The 22,888-nt window shown below is 36.4% G+C and overlaps 1 protein-coding gene across 1 annotated transcript; it reads right to left on the reverse strand.

Annotated features, from left to right (window-relative positions):
- Positions 1–6,370: 6,370 nt before the first annotated feature.
- LOC133782224 (nucleotide-sugar uncharacterized transporter 1) lies at positions 6,371–11,452 on the reverse strand. The gene is made up of 7 exons (XM_062221460.1): positions 11,136–11,452; positions 10,067–10,218; positions 9,769–9,974; positions 9,590–9,683; positions 7,831–7,997; positions 7,545–7,715; positions 6,371–6,969 (listed from the first exon to the last, which is right to left on the reverse strand). The coding sequence occupies exons 1-7, from the start codon at positions 11,224–11,226 to the stop codon at positions 6,696–6,698; spliced, it is 1,155 nt and encodes a 384-aa protein (XP_062077444.1). The 5' UTR covers positions 11,227–11,452; the 3' UTR covers positions 6,371–6,695.
- Positions 11,453–22,888: the final 11,436 nt, after the last annotated feature.

Below are 22,888 nucleotides of genomic sequence, written 5' to 3' on the forward strand. Positions count from 1 at the left end.
TGGCTGTGGTGGTTGAGCAGCCACATATGTACACGTCACCACCGAAGCCCTCCAACTCATGGCTGGTCCACCTTCCCTTTCCCCTTACCTGCACCACCTAGAACCCGTGAGCCAAGGCTCCGCAAGAAAACTTAAACATGCTCATAAGCAGTTAATAACATATTATAGAATCATAATAAGCATGCTTAGCAGTAATAACCCTACTCATGCATGCATTCTATTCAGATAAATGACTACAGCGTCATATCGGGGCATGTTGCCCTAAATATGTGACCATAGAGTCACCCCAGGGTTGTTTCCTTAAATAAATTACTAATAAGTCATACCGGGGCGCGTAGCCCTAGGATATGGGACTATAGAGTCACCCCGGGGCCCATTGTCCTATTCTTTATATAACCAGCCTTAGAGTTGGCCCAGCATACCTGGCGCTTTAATTTTCCCAACGACCACAGGGTCGGTCAAGCGAATATTACCCCCCTGATTAGGCCTAACCATAACGACCAACGCTCAACGCGCTATTGTCGTCCTTGACTTATAAGTCAATGCTTTCGACTAGCGCTCAGTGCGCTAATGACGTCCTTGACTTATAAGTCAATGCTATTCAATTAGATAATGCAAATAAGCATACACCATTTAACAATTATCCAGATACATAGCAATCAAGCATGCTTAATCAGACAATCACAGGCATAATCATAATCATGCACATTTACAGGGCCCCAAGCCCTAATAATAACTATATTTAACAACCGGGCCAAGCCCTAATCACATATTTCACGTATTAGGTGCAGTTTTCTAACATATGGTCCAAGCGCAAGCAAATAGGCAAGCAAGCACAACTCCCGAGAATGATCCTCTCCCGAGCCCTAGCAGTAACCTAGACATAACCCACAAATAACGTTCTCATTACCATTTGATTCCATAATTGAACCCCGGGACGAATCTCGTGCTCTCAGGACCTTCAATTCCCTCATACGATGTGGTGAAATTATCCCCCGAGCCCCTGGGCCTATGCCCTAAAATTACAAAACTAAGGCCCCTGGAAAATGGCTTGGCGCCGCGGCACCCAGCCGGAGCTTCCTGCCCGGACCACCCCAGTGTCGCGGCTCGGAAGAACAGCGCCCTTGCGCGAACCCAAAAAATCTAGGTTTTTCCACCATTTTCTCTGAACCCAAAACCCTACAAACTCACCACAACTCCAAACCAAAACAAGAACTATACCCCACAAATATTTCCAACCATCCTAAACAACTTATACACCCCCAAAAACCAAGCAAAATCCTTAACCCAAATCACAACCCAACCATTAGTTTAAAACTTTACTAAAACTTAAACCCTTACTCATCAAACGTCCCCAAGGGCAAATCCGTCTTTTGCAACTTTTTCTCGCTAATCATAATTAACGCCTCATAATTCCCATTACCTCTAATATCCTCAAATATTCACTAACTAATTCCCCATTACCCAATCAATCTCGGTAATGTACTAAATTACCAAAATACCCCTAGGCTCACCCCGAGCCAAGCATTTGACCCAGTTATGTCTAAACTGCTAACTTGCTCCCAGGATCGTCTCATGCCGAATAACCCAAATGTATCCACATAATAATGTGGTCTCAATCAATATGCGCACATAATATATATACAAGTGTGTCCTCAACAGGCCAAAATTACGAAAATGCCCCTTCTAATAAGAAACGGGCCCACATGCATGCTTAATATACCTAAACATGCAAACACATTTATATTATAATATAACTCACATAATTCATATAATCATGCATATCATCACATAATAATGCAATCAAATCAACTATTTCCCTTATGGCCCCCTAATTAAGGCACTAAGCCTAATTAGGGCAATTGGGACATCACAGTTAACCTCTCCAAATATATATTTATCAATTAGTTTCATTGATCATATAATGAACATTATTCTATAAATCTAATTACATAATGACATTTATATTCTCTAAAAAAAATTGATTACGCTATGTTCATGCCCCGAACCAATACTAAATGGAACAACTAATCTGCTTCCATTCAAGTGAGTAGATTCCATATATGTGAAGTATGTTCCCAACCACTTGCAAATCTATGACTCCAAGATATTAGGAATTCGGTGGTGGGAATATTGAGCCTTACACGATAAGTCAAAAGTCATAAAAGCACAAACGATATTCCATTACTCACTTCATGATTGAGGTCAAATCTCAAATGATCATCGATTGATGAACTTCTATATTCTATCATAGATTATCAAAAGTTCTTTCTTTCATCGTCTCAGACATACACAATCTATATTGTATACTGTAGTATTATCTCGTTGTGTCACTACATGTAACAACCCAGATAAACTATTATGTCTTAAACAGAAGATAGATCGTACTTATAATCTTTATTAAATAAAGATCTCATTTTATTTAGCGATCACTGACAATTTTATATTATTAACTTGAATTAAATCATCTTGCATATATATTGTAATACATATACTTAATTCAAGACCACATCAATGATATTGGATCTTCATGATAAACTTCATGTATAATTAAATACAAATATGAGTGCAACATATTAACTTTATTTAATTAACAGCAATCATTCATGCAGAAGTATTGTAAGGACCCAAATTCGCTAATAAGGCTTAAGGGCCTTGATTAGCATGCCTGGAGGGCATAATGGAGATTACGTGTGATTTTAGTGATTTAGATGTATAATTATGATTTAAAGCATGTTATATGATTACTTGAGTACTTGAGATGCATGACTATGCGTGTTTGTATGCATATAGGCCCAGATTAGGTTAGAAGGGCATAATCGTAATTTTGGCCATTATGAGCATAACTGCTTTGATATATGTGATAATTGTTGAGACCATATTATTATGTGGATATATATTCGTGATCAGTGACTCGAGACGATCCTAGTGAGCAAAGTAGTGGAAAAGTCATAGCGGGGATTTATACCCGGCTCGGGGTGAGCTCAGGGCTATAAATGGGAATTTAGTAGATGAGCTGGAGATTATTGTAACATTGAGGAATGCTATTGGTGATTAATTAGGTATCGGGAATTAAGCGGGGAATAATAGATACATTCGAGGAAGTAGCGGGAATTAGGCAAAATGACTAAAATACCCTTAAGTGGACTAAAGGATTAGAGTTAATTGGGAGGACATAAAGGTCATTTGACTCTTAAGGATGGGTATTACTGGGGTTTTAAGTTAGTGGAATTTGTAGAATATGAAAGAAGTCTGAAAAAGAAGGGAAAAGAAAGAGGGAAAACAGAGAGAGTTTCTCTAAGTCGGTTTACACTTTCCTTCACCTGTTTCTTGAGAATTTCTGGAGTAAAGCTTAGAGGAGAGCTGGGATAACTAAACATCAAGGATCTTGACCTAAGATTAAGGAATTGGCAGAGGTTTAGCAGGGTTTCACTAACACTTGAGGTAAGATTCTAGAGTTCATCCATTTCTGTTTCTGGTTTTTAAGTTGTGGTACTTGAGCTGAATTGAATGGAACTTTGGGGAATTCAGGCTTAAGGCTGAGGAGTAGTAAGCCAAGGGAGCCTAGGGATAGTTTGTGGGCGAAATTCTATCAAAGGTATGAATTCTAAGTTCTAATTCTGATGTTCAGCTGGTTTATGTTGGGTTTTAGAGTTTGGAGGTGGCTATGGTGAATTTTGGGTTTGTGATTGCATGTGCTTGGGTTTTAGATGTTTAGGGTGCTTGGGATGAGTGGAGTGTGGTCATGAGGTTGTTTATAGGTTTGGGTAAGAGTTGGAAGAGGTTTGGTTGAGGTTGGCTCGAGAAAATCGCACAAGGGGAAAATTTGGTGTTGGGCTGTCTGTGACTAGCGCTACAGCGCTAGCCTTTGGGCGTTGTAGCGCTAGGCCATTTTGCTGGAAGGGTTTTGGTTTCTGTCTGTAGCGCTATAGCGCCCTCCCAAGAGCGCTGTAGCGCTACCCTGCCTTCTGAAGGGGATTTTAGGGTAATTTGCAAGGGTTTTTGACCTAAGGTTTGGGGTTTGGTTCCACCACCTTGTTTGGTGGAACTAGGACATCCCGGGGGCTCGGGTTTGGCCCCGGGGCTAGGTTTTGAACTTAAGGGTTGATGTTGACTTTGGCCATGATTGTGTTTAGGTGAGCGCTAGGGCTCGAGTGGGATCGTGCTCAAGGTGTCGAGGGATTAAAGCTTTTGAATTGAAAGGTAAGAAAACTACACCTGAATGTATGGTTGTGAATGGGACTAAGTGCTCCCGAAAGTTGTATTGTGTCATCGTTGGTATTATGCCAAGGGACACGTATAAGCGGTCTAAGAGTACAGTTCATGAGTTTAGCGCACGGGGCGCGAATTGGCCATTGAGTGCCGGAAATAATAGGATAACAGAGGGAGCTGCCTGTGAGCGCTAGCCCTGGTTATCGTCTGTGCACTATGTATTTGAGCTGAGATGCTTAGTTTATGAAATACTTGACTGTTGATACACTTGAGTTGATGAGATGCTATATGTGTAATTGATTTGTTACTAGTTGTTCATGCTCTGTTGTTTCTGTGTTTTCTTGCTGGGCCTTGGCTCACGGGTGCTTCGTGGTGCAGGTAAGGGCAAGGGCAAGCTGGACCAGGCCTGAGGTGGAGAGCTCCGAGGTGTAATGTACATAGCCAGCCGTTCGATCACCACGGTCGAGGAGTGTGTCAGGACAGAGATTACCTAACAGCTCGCTTTTGCCTTAGTATGGCCAGTCGATGTATCTAAACGTTGTAACTTTTGTAAATGGCTTTTAAACTGTCAATTTTGGGATCCCATGTTCGTAAACAATGTGTAGTAATGAAAACGTACTTTTGAGACCAAAACACTTTTAATCCTAGTTCCTCTACTATTTCAGTACACGCTTTTACTTTAATGACTTGATTAGCAAGTCTGGCACTTTATAAACACACAGTGTAGCGGTCTTGGCTATCCAGGGCGTTACAAGTATGCTTTAAGGGCATAAATTCCAACAATCTCCTACTTGCCCCAAAGCAGATGAGATATGTCAAGTAATCTTAAATCTATGTAATGACTATCAAAAGTTGCAGCAAGCAGCGTCTTCATAAAGGCTCAACATGGTTGTTTGTTGAGTCAATCTTCTGTACGATTATTACATCCCCTCTGTGCTCTATCTTTTCTGAGATGGTACTCATGCTCTATATGATTGGCTCTCTTATGGCTTCTCTGTTCTCTTGAGTTGGAAATTGCTCCACTATTGTCATAGTAAAGTACGATTGGTTTATCCATATCTGGAACAAATTCCAGATCACCCAAAAACTTCCTAAGACATATCAACCTCCTTAGCTGCTTCACTTGTAGCTACATATTCTGCTTCCATGGTGGAGTTAGCAATGCAAACTTGTTTTATACTCCTCCATATAATTGTTCAACCTGCAAGTGTGAAAACAAATCTAGACGTTGATTTCTAAGAATCTATCGATTTGGAAGTCTATATCTGATTGGAATCAGATTCTCTCCAGAATAGTCTCTCGTTCTCCTAAGATACTTGAGAATATGTTTAACTACTGTTTAGTGATCAAATCCTAGATTTGACTACACTGACTTTACCCATAATGTAGCAAATGTTATGTCTAAAACACAACATTACATACATTAAGCTTCCTACCGTGGAAGCATAGGGTATCTGTCTCATTTTCTCTTCCTCTTGGGTTGTCTTAGGACATTGGCTCTTGGAAAGGTGAACACCATGCCAGGATGGGAGGTTCCCTTCTTGGAGTTCTGCATTGCATACTTCATAAGTATTTTATCTATATAAGAAGCTTGAAACGGTGAACAATTTCTTTTTCCGATCACGAATCAATCGTATCCTAAGAACGTAGCTTACCTTTCCCAAATCTTTCAAAAGTCATAAAAGCACAAACAAGAGTTCATTACTCACTTCAGGATTAAGGTCACGTCTCAAACGAACATCGATTCATGAATGTTGAACTTCTATATTCTAATAAAGATTATCAAAAGTTTTTTTTTCATTGTGTCTCAATACTACATAATTTATATTGTATACAATACCTCTACATCTTTCTTTGTGTCGCTACACATAATCTATATTGTATACAATACCTCTACATCTTTCTTTGTGTCGCTACACGTAATAGCCCGGATAAACCAATTTTATATTATCTTGAATTAAATTCTCTAATATATATATATATATATTATTATGATAAATAACATGTATAATTAAATATAAATACGAGTAAAAATATTAACTTTATTTAATTAATTTTATTTTGACGGGTTGGCACGTCCCAATTAAGACCAAAAGTATTACACAATAAGCATACCAACTTGAGTCTCAAAATTACTATAAAAAAATTAAAAAAAATGTTGAACAAAATAGTAGCTTCTGTTGGAAGAAATAAGTTAATGCAATGGCTATTGATATGTACAATGCTCAGTCCAGGGTGAATACAAGTACAACACCAAGTCCCGTAACAATCTATAGAAGGTGCCCCTAAGAAAAATGTATTGCCAAAAACTAACAAGTAACACCATACCACTCTTGTGGTATTGACATAAAAATGAAGGGCACATATCTATATCAGATTAACAAATTTTCAATCTAAAAATAAGTCAACTCAAACAATGCCCGATTTAGTGAATAAGTTTTATTTTATCGTGGAGGGAACCAAAAAAAATAAAAATAATTTTGTTAAACAGATTCCCTACCGTAATTCCCATCATTTATGCCACTGTTTTCTTTACTGAGTTTAGACTTCGGTAACAAGGAGGCTTGTCTAGATGATGCTTTAGTTGACTGTACTTTCAAATTGAGGTAAGTGTATCCGGTCATACCAGCAATAGCCGTAAATGCACCACAGATACTTGTAAGACCAGGATTGGAACCGAGGAGGTAGAAGTTTCCAAGAAGAACGACGCATGTTTTGAACTGGCCAAGAACGACATGGGAGACAGCAGATGTAGCCCTGTAAGTTTAACAGAGGAAAGATCGGGAACGATATCAGAACCATACAATCAAATACAAGATTCAACATGTTAATATTCTTTGGATAAGATTGTCATGAAAAGCACACTCAAAAAATACATAAAACAAGACATTTGGTCATATCTGTTTCATGACATCACCACAAACAACTGCACTATAGAGAAAACTATAAGCGTGAAAATTGCATATTTCTAAAAATAAAGGCACCAACCACAAGACATAACATTGTGCCAAGAATCAACCTTGTCACGGTTTGTACTTAAAACACAACATGAACATAGTTAATCGTATCATATACTTAATATTGTGCCAAGAATGAAGCTTGTCACGGACTCACAGTTCATGCTTAAAACACTATCTGAACATCCATGTTCACAGTATATACTTAACCAACATAAAACTGAATGGTCTATGCAGAAGAACCCAAACTCTTCACACTCTCCATTAATTAGGAGAATAAGAAGCTGAAATTAATGTGGCCACAAGGAATCACAGGCATGAAATCAAACAGCCTAGATGGGATATTTCTTAAAGTGTGAGCAGAGTTACACATACCCAAGTGCTAATGCTCCTGACCACTGAAGCAAGAAACCAAGAAAAGCAGACATGAGAATTGCACTTGTGTTGATGAGGTTCCAATCAAAGGAGAGTACACCAGGTGGATCCAACCAAGGTATCAATGTAACCAGAAAAAACAAGGTGATAGGTGTTGTTTTCCACATAAGCCTGTCAAACAAGTGATCTTAGTTAGAAAGAACGCAACAATATTATTAGCACAAGGAAAATTAATCAAACCTTTCTTTAACAAAACATAGGAGAATTTAATGAATGCAACACATACGCTAAAGCTGTCCAATTCTCCTGCTGCTGTAGACTTGACCATAGGATCTTGTTTATAGCACTCGGTATTATCCATGCTAATGCTACACAAGCACCAAAAAGATGGAATTGTAGATCTGTAACTGTTGCAATAGCAACACCTATAGATACAACTGCAAGTGCTAGGACCTGGAAGGTTTAAGAAGAACAACTTTAGAAAAAAGAGAAGTAAAAACATTTGACTATTTGTGGCACAAAATTTAAATTACATTATTTAAAATAGTAAATAGCGGCTAAAATACCCAATGTTTTCAAAAAGTTGCACCTTTATACCCAATCTTTTTTTTGGGTAAATATACTTAATGTCTTCAAAATATTGCACTTTTATACCCAAACTTTTTTTTACCGTAAATTTACTCAATGTTTTTAAAATGTTGCACTTTTATAATTATTTTTTATTATTTTAACAAATAATAAGAAAATTAAGCAAAAATATAGGATTTTCATTATTCTTAAATTTTAAATTATTTTATCTTTCTTATTCTTTCTCAAAATAACTATTTTCAATTAAATATTAATAAATATTTTATTAAAATTAATAAAAATGATTTAAAATAATTAAAAACTCATATTTTCATCAATTTAAAATGTAAGTTTTTTAAAAAAAAGTAAAGGAAAAATATAAGTTTTAATTCTTTTGATTAATTTTACTAATCTTAATATTTACCGCTAAAAAAAATTTGGGTATAAAAGTGCAACATTTTGAAGACATTGAGTATATTTACCGCAAAAAAAAAAGATCGGGTATAAAAGTGCAATTTTTTTAAAACATTAGATATTTTAGCCATCATTTGCCCTATTTAAAACCAGTCATTCCATAAAAAAATAAAAAGACAAAATACATTGTAACTAAACAAAAAAATTGGAAATCTTGTGCCAAATGTTTACTAAGTATTATAACCAAAGGAGTAGCAAGACAATCTCAATATATGTACATGAGATTGACCCTAAAATGGAGGGAATGAAAATTGAGGGATTAGGAATGGGAAAGAGAACAGGAATGAAATAAAAATTAATATGAATAAAAAAATTGATAAAAAAATTATTAAATTTTTTTCAATTTTTTATTGGAATGATCTTTTCTCTCATTTTCAAATAGAATAGTCATTCCACCAAAATAATAAATAGTGGAAAAATCATTCCATTGGAATGACATTCCCCCACCCCAATGCAACCAAACAATGAAATGAAAATTAATTTCATTTCATTTCATTACTACCAACCAAACATCACCTAAAAAAAGTGGTGTGGATTGTTTTAATACATGTACAACACATAGGATATCATTAATGTGCGTCAATTTGAAGCGAAAGTTCTAGACAGCTACAGAAATATGATTCCCAAAATGATTGAATGCATACTAGAGGTACAAAAACCTGATTGTCTACACAAGATTAACAACAGCATTATGCAGTTTCCAAGTAGGAGACATACTACACACATTTATAAAATAATATCATATGGCGACAGATATTAAAAAAATATTAATGCATCAGGTTTCAGACTCTCATATAAGCAAGAATGTAGTATTTCTGAAAATACAGCATATTTCTCCATGTCAACATATAGGTAGAGCAGGATATGAATTATAATGTCATATTTCACCATTATCACTCGGCAGATGAAATACTCCAGGCAACCACAAATTCTAAGAGTCTATTGACGAAATATGTATAGGCCAGGAAAAAACAAGAAGCAACAAAAGAGAAAGAGAGGAGCACCTTAAAGAGAGAAACTTTCTTCTTATAGAGTATAAACTCAGCCAGAACTATGGATGGTGTAACTGCGATCTTGGACATCTGATAGAAACCCACACTGATGCACAAATATATCAAGCTTAGTGTGTCAATACTCGAGAATACTTTATCAATGCAAAGTAAATAGAAATACCATAGCTCACCTATTGTACTTCAAGCTGACATTTGCAAGGCCAGTAGACAGGGACATAACAAATCCAAGAGCAAATAAAGTAGACGAACGGGTTGATTTTGCGGGAGACGCGGGGAGGATAGAGAATGCATTTAGAATAGCCATCAATAGCCAGCTTACTATATAATGTATGAAACTAAGGAGTATGGGAAAATGAAATCCAACATTTTTAAGCACCTGAAGAGACAAACAAACAAAGCTAGGCAAATTACTAACTGCTACGTTCTAACTTTTCAGTATAGAAAGACAATGAGTTTTGGTATACGAACCAATTTATTCACAAAAATAATGCCAACAGCAACCACAAAATTGAAGGTAAGAGCAATAGCGGGGCCACATAATTGCTGTTGCTGACGTTTTGCCCCGTCTGATGAGCGAAGTTCATTGAAGATTGAGGCTCGTATATCTTCTAGTGCTCTACCTAAAGTAATCAATGACCAATGGAAAGAAATTGAAACATATTAGAGAGAAACAAGTTTCACCATACAACTTTGCAAGATCAATTTTATATATATATATATATATATATATATATATTTATATAGGTCTCACTTCATTGTCTTGAAAGTTATAGTTTTTGGTAAAGCATAACGTTGGTCAGTGACAACACCTCAAAATAGAAAGAATGAAAAACACATATTTTTATTTGCAGAATAAATAAATAAAATAATTATTAGATTGAAAATCTCAACTTAATTAGCAAATGGAACGTTCGAAGAAACACTTGTTTAACATCCCCAAACATCATATTAACAAAGATAGTTAACTAAAAATCAGGGTACTTCATTATCATCAACCAAAGATACCTACGCATTAACATTTTTAGAGCTCAAGAAAAACTTAGAATATCACAAAGCAGAAAATTGACTGCAAAACTTTTCAAAGGTTATCAGTCATGCATATTTATAAGCTTCTAGTATTTTCAAATTAAATATGAGATCAAACAGCCTACTGAATACCCAATTTTAATTAAGTAATTAATAAAGCTTAATTTAGAAGACTAAATCAACCATTAACAAGTAAAGCATGCAACAGAACTGGTATTACCCAAAAAAAAAAGATATTGAAAAAATAACTATGAAACCACTTTCTAATCACAACCACCTAAAACGCATTACAGTCACCCAGATCAACCAAAAAAAGACTTTACTCCACAAAATGCATTGTGAATTAAGCTTGTTGTGCATATTCAAACGCAAAAACCCAAATGACCCAAATGAGATTGAAGTAAGAAGATCAACAAAAAGGGACAAATGAGAAGAAAACAATTTTAAAAGAAAAGGAGAGAAATTTAAAGTAGAAGAATGAAGTTATTGATCAACACTACCAAGTACTTACCTCTTTCACCAGCATCACTGTCTTTCCGCTTAAGAATCTTTCTGATATCTTTTCTTATAAAGAAATTTAACATTTTACGGCTACACAGCATTCCCCCTCACACTCTCTTTCCGGGTATTTATTTTATTTTATATTTATTATCTTCCAAAACCCTAAAATGACAAAATGAAGCACAGGAGAGAGAGATGGAGAAGAAGATGGCAATATCGAGATGAGGCTGAGCAGAGGAAGGAAGTACCGTTGGAGTCCAAATTCTCCCAATTTGTCTTTCTTTTTTTTTTTCCAGTTAAAAGTAGACACTGGACAGTAATGTAGAAAAATAAAAAGATTTTTATTTATTTTAAAGAGAACCAAAAAGTGGAAAGAAAAACTATTTTTGAAGGTGGGAAAGAGAAAGGAGGGAAAAGGGAATACGCCACGTGGGTGGAGAAGAGAGCGATGATGACGGATGATTGAGCAAATCACGCTCACTCAAACTCCACAATTTCTGTGTTTTGTGTTTTATTTACAGACCAATCACTCCCCACACTACTCTATTTAGTGCAATGTTTCAATATATATACGCTCTGGGGTTTTATTTTATGGTAAAAGAAGAAAATAATATTTTGTTTTAGATTTAGAATTAGTTAGAAGAAATTAGATGTGTTCGTTACATTAATTAAAGTACGTAGTGCTGTGCAGCTCATTTATCCAATATTTGTTGGAAGCACATTTTCAAAAAATGCTCCACTTTATTTTTTTTAATATTTTTAAAAAATACATATTTTTCTATTTTACTTTTAAATTTTAAATTATACATCATTTCAGTTTCTCTATATATATTTATCTATATCATTTAAATATTATATTTTTAAATATATTTTATTAATTAAAAATAAATAAAATAATTGAAAAAGAAAAAATAATAATAAATATATACTAAATGAGAGAGAGAAAACTTATAAAGAAAAATAATAATATTAAAATATTATATAAAGGATATATAAATGTAGATATGGATTAATTGGAATTTGTGCATAATTATTATAAATATATGTATAAATGAGCTGATGCAAGATGTTTTTGTGAGTTTTAGTTAAATATTATAGAGAAAGTGTATTACAAAATACATCACCAAAACATATATTTTTATAATTTACCTCAAACTTTTACATTATACCATACACAAACTTTTTTATTTTTTTCTCTACATCATTTAAATATTGTATTTTTAAAAAAATATTTTATTCATTTTAAGAAATAAAATAATTAAATATAATAGTATCACACTTATATATATACAAAAGTTTATAAAAAAATAATAAAACATTTATAACTTGATGAATAGTGTTTCACTACATATATAGAAATACTATTCATTTAGGTAAAAAAATATAATTTTACATCACCTATTGGAAAACTATTTAATCATTTTTTTCTCTATATTATAAAGAATTAGACATTTTAGCTCATCCATTGAGTATTGAGGGTGCCCTTAAACTCAACTTGTGTGCTTAATCAACTTTAAACTCGATTTGTGTGTGTTTAATTAAATCACAGACCACCTAATAATTCTTAATTTCTCCTTTCGTGAACATGCCTTATCCGTATACAGATATTATTACAATTATAATTTTCCCACCTCTTTGTTAAGCAATTTTAAGTGGTCCATCTTAAAGAATCAGAGAGCGAAGGTCCACGAGTTCTCTCCATAGTATAAGATGTCACATAATTATATCTTGTACCATTTACTCTGTTACAATATATTTATAGTAGATTAATTATAACCTACTTTCCCTAAATATACTGAGATAATTACAACCAGAATATCTAAATTAAATACATAATATTAATTTAGTCTCTTTGAGCATTTTTGAAAGCTCGATTCGTTTAGAGCATCAGCTCCTCGGCCCAACTTCGTAAGCACTTATTTGGGCTTATTGCTTCAAGACCTCGCTAGCTTGCTTGCGTTTAAGTTGAACTCTTATTCTTAGAGCAAGTCTTTTGCCGACCTAGTCAATTCTTCTTCCTTTTTTTTTCTTTTTTTTTTTTTTTTTTTTTTTTGAGATAACAATTCTTCTTTCTTGAATAAAGTGATATTACTTTCTATCCTCGTACAGAAATTATGTCCAACAAATGTAATATTACTTTCTATCCTCAGCTTGTTAAGTAGAGAGAAAAAGAGAGAGAAAGAAGTGAATCAAGTATATTCTCATTGATTATTCAAGTGAGCAAAATGCTCAATATATATACAGATCCAGCTGAAGAAGCTGTTACATAATGAACAGAATAACAGACTCATAACTAAACTTGGTATGAGCTAACAAAATAACTAATATACTAACTAACAACCCCGCGCAAACTGAGCTGGGACAAAGAAGCCAGACTCAGTTTGGATCGTAATAGTGTAAAACGAGGTGCAAACAGTGGCTTTGTGAGGATATCAGCTATCTGATCTTGAGCTGGAGTGTGTTTGACATGAAGTTGATGACTGAGAATCCTTTCATGAACAAAGTATAGGTCCAGTTCTATGTGTTTTGTTCTTGAGTGAAGGACTGGATTGGCAGACATTAGAACCGTACTTTGATTGTCACACCATATGGTCGGAGTAGGCAGCTTGGTAACACCAACTTCAGTTAACAAAGATTGAAGCCAAACTAATTCAGCAATGGCATTAGCAAGGCTCCGGTACTCAGCTTCAGTACTAGACGGGGATACTGTTTTCTGCTTCTTAGAACTCCAAGAGACCAGATTAGAACCTAAGAACAAACAGAACCCGGAGGTGGATCGCTGTCGTCAGGATCAGATGCCCAATCAGCATCACAAAATCCTGTGAGGATCAAAGTAGAGTAGGATTTAAGATGCAATCGATAGTCTAGAGTACCCTTAAGATATCTTAGAATCTTCTTTACCACTGTGAAATGAGACTCTAGTGGATTGTGCATGAATTGAGAAACTTTGTTTACAGCATATGCTATTTCGGGTCTAGTAATGACAGCATACTGTAGAGCACCTACAATACTGCGGTAATGATGAGGATCAACAATAGGGTCACTGTCAAAAGCGGACAATTTTTCACCACCAGTCATTGGAGTAGGAAGAGAGTTGGCAAACTCTATTTTAGCTCTACATAACAGATCCATAATATACTTCTTTTGAAACATATGAATGCCATTATCCAGGTCGTGTACCTGAATTCCAAGAAAGTAGTCAAGAGAACCAAGATCTTTTAATGCAAATGATGCATTTAGATCTGAGATGAGAAGAGAAATTGTAGACTCAGAGCTGCCTGTGATGAGTATATCATCCACGTAAACTAACACAAAAGTAGTGTGGGAGGCTGAGATGCGGTGAAACAATGACTGGTCCGCTCGGGCAAAGAGAAAACCAAAACATTTTAGAGCAGTTCTTAACTTGTCAAACCAGGCCCTTGGGGCCTGTTTTAATCCATACAATGCTTTGTTGAGCTTACACACATAAGTAGGATGATCCTTGGCAACAAATCCTAGAGGTTGAGTCATAAAAACCTCTTCCGTAAGATCGTCGTTTAAGAAAGCATTGTTAACATCCAATTGCCTCACTTTCCAACCATGAGATAAGGCAATTGTCAAAATGACTCTAATCGTTGTTGGCTTGATTACTGGACTGAAGGTTTCTGTAAAATCATAACCATATTGCTGCAAGAAACCTTTAGCAACAAGCCGTGCTTTATATTTATCAATGGAGCCGTCCTTGTGTTCTTTGACCCGATACACCCATTTGCAGCCTATAGCTTTTCGACCAGCAGGTAGAGGCACAAGAGTCCCAAGTATTATTCTTCTTTAAGGCTATAATCTCACTGTCCATAGCCATTTTCCATTGAGGAGACTGTAATGCAGCTGCTAGAGTCAAAGGTTCAGTAGAGACCATGAGAACTTTTGGCTTGTACGTCCCAACTTTAGCTCGAGTAACCATTGGGTGACTATTTACAGGAACAGCAGGAGCAGCTATGACAGATTGAGCAGCTGTTTGTAATGGAGTTTGAGACTGCAGCGAGATGGTATCAGTGACAGCAGCTAGTGAAGTACATGCAGTATTAGAATGAGCAGAATCCTGAGAAGCCGAGAGATGAGGAGCAGGATTGAAACCAGAAGTGGAGGTGTCGGTCTGGACAGTAAGTTGAGGTGGTGGTCGATGTACTTGGCCAGATGTGGGAATCACAGATGATGGTCCAGAAGAAACACAATCAGAGGGCACATAATTGTTAGTGGAAACATTAGCAAATGGAAAAGAATATTCATCAAATAATACATCCCTTGAAATATAAATTCTTCCAGAAGATGCAAGACACTTATAGCCCTTGTGCTTTAAACTATAGCCAATAAAAGTACATCTTTCAGATCGAAATTCCAGTTTGTGTTTATTATAAGGTCTAGTGTTGGGAAAACAGACACAGCCAAAAAATTTGAGAGTGGAATAATCAGGCTCTTTGTGAAACAGTTTGTGAAGTGGGGTGTCATTGGCAAGCACAGAAGTAGGAAGCCTGTTTATAACATAACAGGCTGTACGAACGGCTTCATCCCAATAGGACAAAGGCATGGAGGCCTGAGCAAGAAGAGTGAGAGCAGACTCTATAAGATGTCTGTGTTTCCTTTCAGCTACACCATTTTTTTGGTGAGTTGTTGGACAGGATACACGATGAGTAATACCATGCTTGAGAAGATATGGCTGTAAAGCTTGAAATTCACCCCCCCCCCCCCCAATCAGATTGTACAGATAAAATGACAGTATTAAATTCTTTTTCAACCTGAGTTTTAAAGTTAATAAAGGTTGGAAGGGCGTTAGACTTTGCCTTTAAAAGAAAGACCCAAGTTATCGGGAAAAGGCATCAATGAAGTGTATGTAATACCGGTATCCAGAGGATGAGAGCATTGGAGAGGGACCCCAAATATCAGTGTGAATAAGTTGTAAAGGCTTAGTAAATTCAGTTTCAGAATGAGGAAAAGGAAACTTATGAATTTTTCCCAAACAACAAGCATTGCAAAAATCAGTGATATTTTTATTTCTATGAGAAATGTTACATTTGGCCATTATGGATTTTACAATTTTGGCTGAGGGATGAGCCAGTTTCTTGTGCCACAAAGAAAAAGCATTACAATCAGTATTATGTAGGGAATGCAAACTAGTATTATTGACAGTATTATTGACAGTATGGAAAACAGGAGGAGAGGTAGACAGCTTGAATTGAGAGGAATCAAGCACATAGAGACCATTCTTAAGGTGACCTTCAAGAAGAGTTTCCTTCGAAATCTGATCTTTCACATAACAATGATTAGGATGGAACTCAAAAAAGGCATTGTTATCAGAGACAAATTTTGATACAGAAATTAGATTTTTTGTGATATGAGGAACATGTAAGATACGATTAAGAACAAGGTGTTTATGAGATGTAGAAGGATGGAATAGGGTATTACCAATATTTTGGATAGAGAGACCTGAACCATCACCCATATGCACACGATCTGAACCAAGATAGGGCTGCTGTTGTGTTAGATTGGACACATTGGGAGTGCAGTGAGTAGTAGCTCCAGAGTCAGGGTACCATGCTTCATCATGTACAGTTGCTGCAGCAGCAATATTGGCCGAGTGAGAAAGCACATTGGCAGCACCAATTCCAGGAAAATCCATGTTGAATCGTTGATAACAGCGTGATGCAAGATGGCCGGATTTCGAACATAACTGACATACAGGTCTGGATCCGGAGGCAGAATGAGAGCTTGTAGTTGAGTGAGAGGCAGATGAAAATCGACGACCTGAACCAGAGGTAGGATTGTTGAAAGATTGACCAGCCTGCTGAGCTCGAGATAAAACAGCATATGGATTCCAAGAACCACGACCTTGACCAGTGGAGGTAGAACTAGTAGCAGTGAGGGATCTTGAATCTGCATTGTTAGAGAAAGTGGAAGTATTCTGCGGCTTAAAACGAAAACCACGATTGGTGACTAAATTGACAGAATCAAGATCCTTGCTGTGATTTTCCATTCGATGTTCTTGAGAGAGAAGCAAAGTTTCAATCTCAGCTACAGAGAGTAAGAATCATTTCTTGAATTAACAGAAATAACAAATGTATCATAGACAGATGGTAAGCCTTTGAAAATTGCAGCTACATGTGTAGAGTCCAAGAACTTTACTTAGCTAATTATTTAGTATTATTATAGTATGTTTAGTATTATCTTTGTTACTGTGGATTTTTGGTTCAGACCGAGAATTATTTGGACACTCATAGTAGTACTTATAGATTTTCTAAGTTTAACCTATAGTTTAAGAATATTAAGTATAACCTAAGGTTTGATTATATGACTGATAATTAAGGATTATATTTATTATACTATAAGGTTTAGATATCAACCAATAGGATTTTAAGCACATGTTATGAATGGTGATTAAGGATTAAGTATTTTTTAGGATTAAATTTAATAAGGAGTAAAGTTTGAATGTTATAGGGTCAGTCAGCAGCTTTGAATACGTTGAGGGATTAGTCAAGGTTGTTTACTCCATTCAAACTTAGCTAAGAATGTGTAATTTTGTGTTTAAATATTCAGCGTGTGCCGATATATCGCAGCTATAGGGGGCGATATATCGCAGCACGTAGATACGGAAAACACGAATCGATGCACAGTCGCCTCGGGAACAATGGTCCAGGCGATATATCGCCTATAGGGGGCGATATATCGCCTCCTCCAGCATAAATTCAAACATTTTTGAATTCTTTTCCTTTCAGCCATTCAAACTTCTTCATAAGTCCAGCATCTTTTGAATGAGTCTTCAGCCTCTGCTGAACGATTATTCAAATGATTTTCACCTAAAATGCCATTATTTTTATTCAAGTAAAATCAAGATACTTTCATTCCCAAACTCTATAAATAGGACCTAGTACCCAGCCATTATTCACCTTTTGCTCTAAGTTCAGAAGCTGCTAGTGTTAAGTGAGTGTGAGAGTGTAAACACCTGGTTGGGAGAATCATAAGCTTAAACATCATAAGCTTATCAAACACTTTGGGAAGTGAGGTTCTTTAGTATTTCGGTTGTGGTTAGATTGATCTTGCAAGTCTTTGAGGTAAACCTGAAACTCTATTTCATTTGTTTCATGTTATTTTCTTTCTCAAAGCCTTCTACTCAGTCCCCTAACCTCATTCTTATTTTGGTTAGGGAATCCAAGTTCTTAAGCACATAAGTTTCGGTAAGTATGTTTTTCAATGGTTTAGTCTTTCCATCCTTTTCATTTCTTTTTCTTCATAAAGACTCACTCTTTCTCATATGGTTTTAGGAGTGTTCCAAAAAGTCCCAACTCAGTCCACATATCCCGGTAACTTTGGTAAGGAAAATAGGATAGAATCTATATGTGTATTGCTTATGTGTTATGTTATGAAATATGATATGTTATGAATATGTTATGGATGTGTATGTTTGTAGGCTTGGGCTTATGCCCTATTTGACTAACAAGACCCCAAAAAGATTATGGGCATATGCCTACTTAGCTAGTAGGACCCCACTAATCTCATGGGCATAAGCTTGTTTAGTCTATGGGACCCCAAGTAATAATGGCCATTATAATAAGTGTATGTATTAAGTGTTATGATATGTCTTTACGTTTATTATGAAATTTATGTGTATGACTATGTGTTAGATTTTCCTTGCTGGGCATTAGGCTCATTCCTTTTTGTTTTATGTGCAGGAAAATAGCTTTAGAGGCGGTAAGATTCGTGACTCTTAGAGGATGTGTATCGATGGTGAATGGAGTCAAGGGGCCGAGCGTTATTCGATTCGAGGATGTAGTTACTGTTTTATGTCTTTTTATGGTTTTACATGTATTTTCCGCATTTCTTATGTAATGTTTTTTTTATTAAATCATGTTTTGTTTTTAAAGACAATGGGATCCCATATCCTTCTTAGTATTTATTTGTAAGTAACTCTTATTTTACAGGTACTCAATAAAATTATGGTATTTTCGTAAAAATGTAAGTTTATGTATAGTTTCGTTAATGGTCCAAAAAGTCTAGATCAGTGGGTCATTACAACATGCTCCTTGACAGAGACTTTGTGACCGACAGACCCTAACCGATCGACAAGAGTTTTAATACGGAGTAAGTATTCATTGATAGAGAGAGATCCTTTCTTTAAGTTTTGAAGCTGAGTAGTGTAAAGATCAATCTTAGCAGAGGTTTGAGTGACAAAGTATACCTCTAATGTTTTCCAGATTTGAGCAGAGGTCTCAGCACCAACAATTCTTGTAAGAATACCATCGGACATAAAGGAAAGGAGCCACGAGTAGAGGAGTTGATCCTGAACCTCCCATTCAGTGAATCTTGGATTAATCTGACCGCGAGCTTCATCTTCTTGATTGAGGAATTTGAGCGGAGGTTGAAACAAATCAGAGATGAAATTCTGAAGCTGATGACCTTGAATTGCAGATAGGACTTGAGGATGCCAAAGAAGAAAGTTGTTGTCATCAAGTTTCATAGAGACTTTATGAGAGAATACAACCGGATTGAAACCTGGAGGTGTAGCAGCCATGGATACGAGCCGAAGAACAGAACTGTGAAAGGAACGAATGGAAGAATTATGGAAAAAAAAAAACCTTTACTCTGATACCATGTTAAGTAGAGAGAAAAAGAGAGAGAAAGAAGTGAATCAAGTATATTCTCATTGATTATTCAAGTGAGCAAAATGCTCAATATATATACAGATCTAGCTGAAGAAGCTGTTACATAATGAACAGAATAACAGACTCATAACTAAACTTGGTATGAGCTAACAGAATAACTAATATACTAACTAACACAGCTGATTTACAGTAGATTAATTATATTTGTGCTGAGCCCGAATGGTCATTGTGCTGCGAGTTTTTGGCCATGAAGCTGGATAGGTTAGTCGAACAAGCCAAATTTTACGAGCATGGTGTGCACCCTAATATCAACAATATAAATATTCAATTTATATTGGATAATTTCCCGTGAGAATTCACTTCATGTAAAATTCATACCTAAGTCACATAAATTTTGAAAAATCTATAAATCTTATGTCAAACATATTTAACATAATATCTTATATTATTTCTTATAATGTAATGTTAGATTAAATAATGTGACAAAATGAGTTTGTCACATTTTGTAACATAATTTGAGAGTTACAAATTAAGTTGGGACAAATATGTGTGTCCAAATTTGTAATATGCTTTTAGAGTTATATATCTTAAAAAATCAGTAACTAATTGTAACTTCCAAAAGATCATCTAATAATGAGTAAAATGAGAGTTACACATTTCTAAATTGAAGTTCATGAGCTATTATGTTATATGGATGTTAAAGATGTGATTTTGACTCTCGTTAGATGTATAGAAGTTGCAAAATCAAAAGGGGAAGAGTTTGAACGTTTTTGTGGAAAAATGAAAAAATTGGGATGTTACAAGCTCTAAGTCGCAGCCTGGGAGGCAGAGCCTCATGGCCACGGCCTAGGGCGCTGACAGCCAAATCATATTTTAGCATTTTTTGCATTTTCATAAATTTGAATGTTTTGAACACTTCAAGTAACTCTCAAATCTTCCCTTTAATTCCATAAACACTCAATTTAACAATGGTAACAGCTAAGGGGGTTGGTGGAATTTGAAATTCAAAAGGTATCTCAAAACTCTATAAATAGAGATGTTGACTGTCTTTTTCGCAACCAACTCTAAAAAGAGAGATTAAAGAAATAAATGAATAGAACACAAGGAATTTTACGTGGTTCAGGTTATAAAAGAACCCTACTCCACGAGTCTCTTGTATTAAGAGGATTGGGAACTTGTGAGGGCAAGCTCCAATGGATTATTCTCAGTAGCGTTTAGATTGCTTTGAGTACAAGGTGTTTTTTCTCTAAAAAACCGAACCCTTTACAAGGAAACTCCCAGCTCTATTTATAGAGGTCAGGGCAATTAATACTAATCATTTTTCATTAATATCCATTATTCATGTTATTGTGGGATTAACACTAATTTAATGCATTGGGCTGCATTGAACAAGAATCACGGCTCAAGCGAGATCTGTGGGACCCACTGCAGAAAGATAACCACTTTATGGGGAATATGCCCCTGGTGCTGTCAGAACATGCTGTACGTATTTCAATGTCAAGCGGCATAGTGGGAGTGCGAATTGTCGAGTCGTACCATCGACAACACTATAGGCGGATCGCCAATAAAAGGTTGTCAGGTCTTCCTCTGAGGCAACTAACCCGCCTTGGCTGACACCTGGCTTATCATTTAGATCCCAAGGACTAGGTCTTCGGCCTGGAATATAACTGATGGCAAGGAAACCCATGGACTACCAAGCACCCTCGGAATATAACCTTGGGAAGACATTCATAGCTCTCGGGACATGGCTCGGGAGAGATGTCGACGTCCTCCCTCTATCCGAGGAGAATGATCTCTAATTGTAGAAACAACGTCTCAAGGACTTATTCTCGAGGTGTTGCCTCATCAAAAGAGGCACATGTTGTAACGCCCTATTTCCTTAGAGTTGTTACTAAGTGAGTTTAAAATGTGTCATTAGCTCGCTAATCGAGGTTTTAGGTTAAATGTGTAACTAAACTAAGACAAAATCTGTTTAAAGACATTGAACATAAAATATTTGGTCATTCATTGAAAACGTAAAGAGTTATACAAATGGGATCCCAAAATATTGTTTAGAAAATACTTTACATCTCAAAATACATTTAAGGTCGACCTAAGCAACAAATCAACTATTACAGTACATTTTCCTAAAATAACCCTAGTTGTGGCGGCTAGGCAGGCCGAACATGTACCCATCGCTCCACGCTCTCCATAGTCATGGTTGGTCGACCTTTCCTTTGCCTTTACCTGCACCATAGAGCACCCGTGAGCCGAAGCGCAGCAAGAAAACTCAACACAAATGAATAACATATGCATATACATCAATAGTATCAATAAAACATCCAACAAGCTAAACACATAACAGTCATGCCGTCCCAGGCGTTTTACCAGGCCCTGGGTTCGCGGGCTTCACTAAGAGGATGTCTCTAGCATCCTAGGAAGGTCTCACCCTATCAGCCTACACTCCGCATGCCCTATGTCATTCTAGGCCCCTTGTCGTATTCGGCTTCCTACTGTTCTCGGCCTTCGCCGTTCATTCACAAATATGCATTACACAGCATAAAATCAACATATATTTAAACATATCCTAGATATAGACAATATGGCTACACCCTGCAACTCAATCACATAGGGTCATGCCCTGCAATACAAACAATAGGGCCATGTCCTACTCTAGGGGTACAACTGTTTGCTTACCTTTCATCTGGGTGCTAATAGTCAGACAATAAATCACGACCTCCGAGAACGATCCTCTCCTGAGTCCTAGCGATAACCTAGTCACACACCACAAGTAACATTCTCGTTACTACCCGATTTTATAATTAATTCCCGAAACCAATCCTGTGCTCTCGAGACCTCTCGTTTCCTCATACGAGGTGGTGAAATCGTCCCCCGAACCCCCTGGGCCTAAGCCCTAAAAACATAAAATTCAAGGCCCAGAAAATGGCCTAGCGCTGCGGCCCCCAGCAGGGGGCTCCCTGTCTTGAATCATCCCAGCGCCGCGGCTCAAAAGAACAAGGTCGCAACGCTCCTACGCGAACCCAGAAAACTGAGTTTTTCCCACCATTTTCCCCGAGCCAAAACTTGCCCAAACCATTCCCCAAGTGTGCCCAAGTTTCAATTTGACCCAAAACCACAAATAAACAACATA

Source organism: Humulus lupulus, chromosome 6, assembly GCF_963169125.1.
Source record: "Humulus lupulus chromosome 6, drHumLupu1.1, whole genome shotgun sequence".
Classification (NCBI taxonomy): domain Eukaryota; kingdom Viridiplantae; phylum Streptophyta; class Magnoliopsida; order Rosales; family Cannabaceae; genus Humulus; species Humulus lupulus.

Coding starts and splice junctions, on each gene's coding strand:
- LOC133782224 (XM_062221460.1), bottom strand. CDS start 11,226: ATGCTGTGTAGCCGTAAAATGTTAAATTTCTTTATAAGAAAAGATATC. Junction 9,975..10,066: donor TTATTTTTGTGAATAAATTG/GTTCGTATACCA, acceptor TTGTCTCTTCAG/GTGCTTAAAAATGTTGGATT. Junction 7,716..7,830: donor GAGAATTGGACAGCTTTAGC/GTATGTGTTGCA, acceptor CTTGTTTGACAG/GCTTATGTGGAAAACAACAC.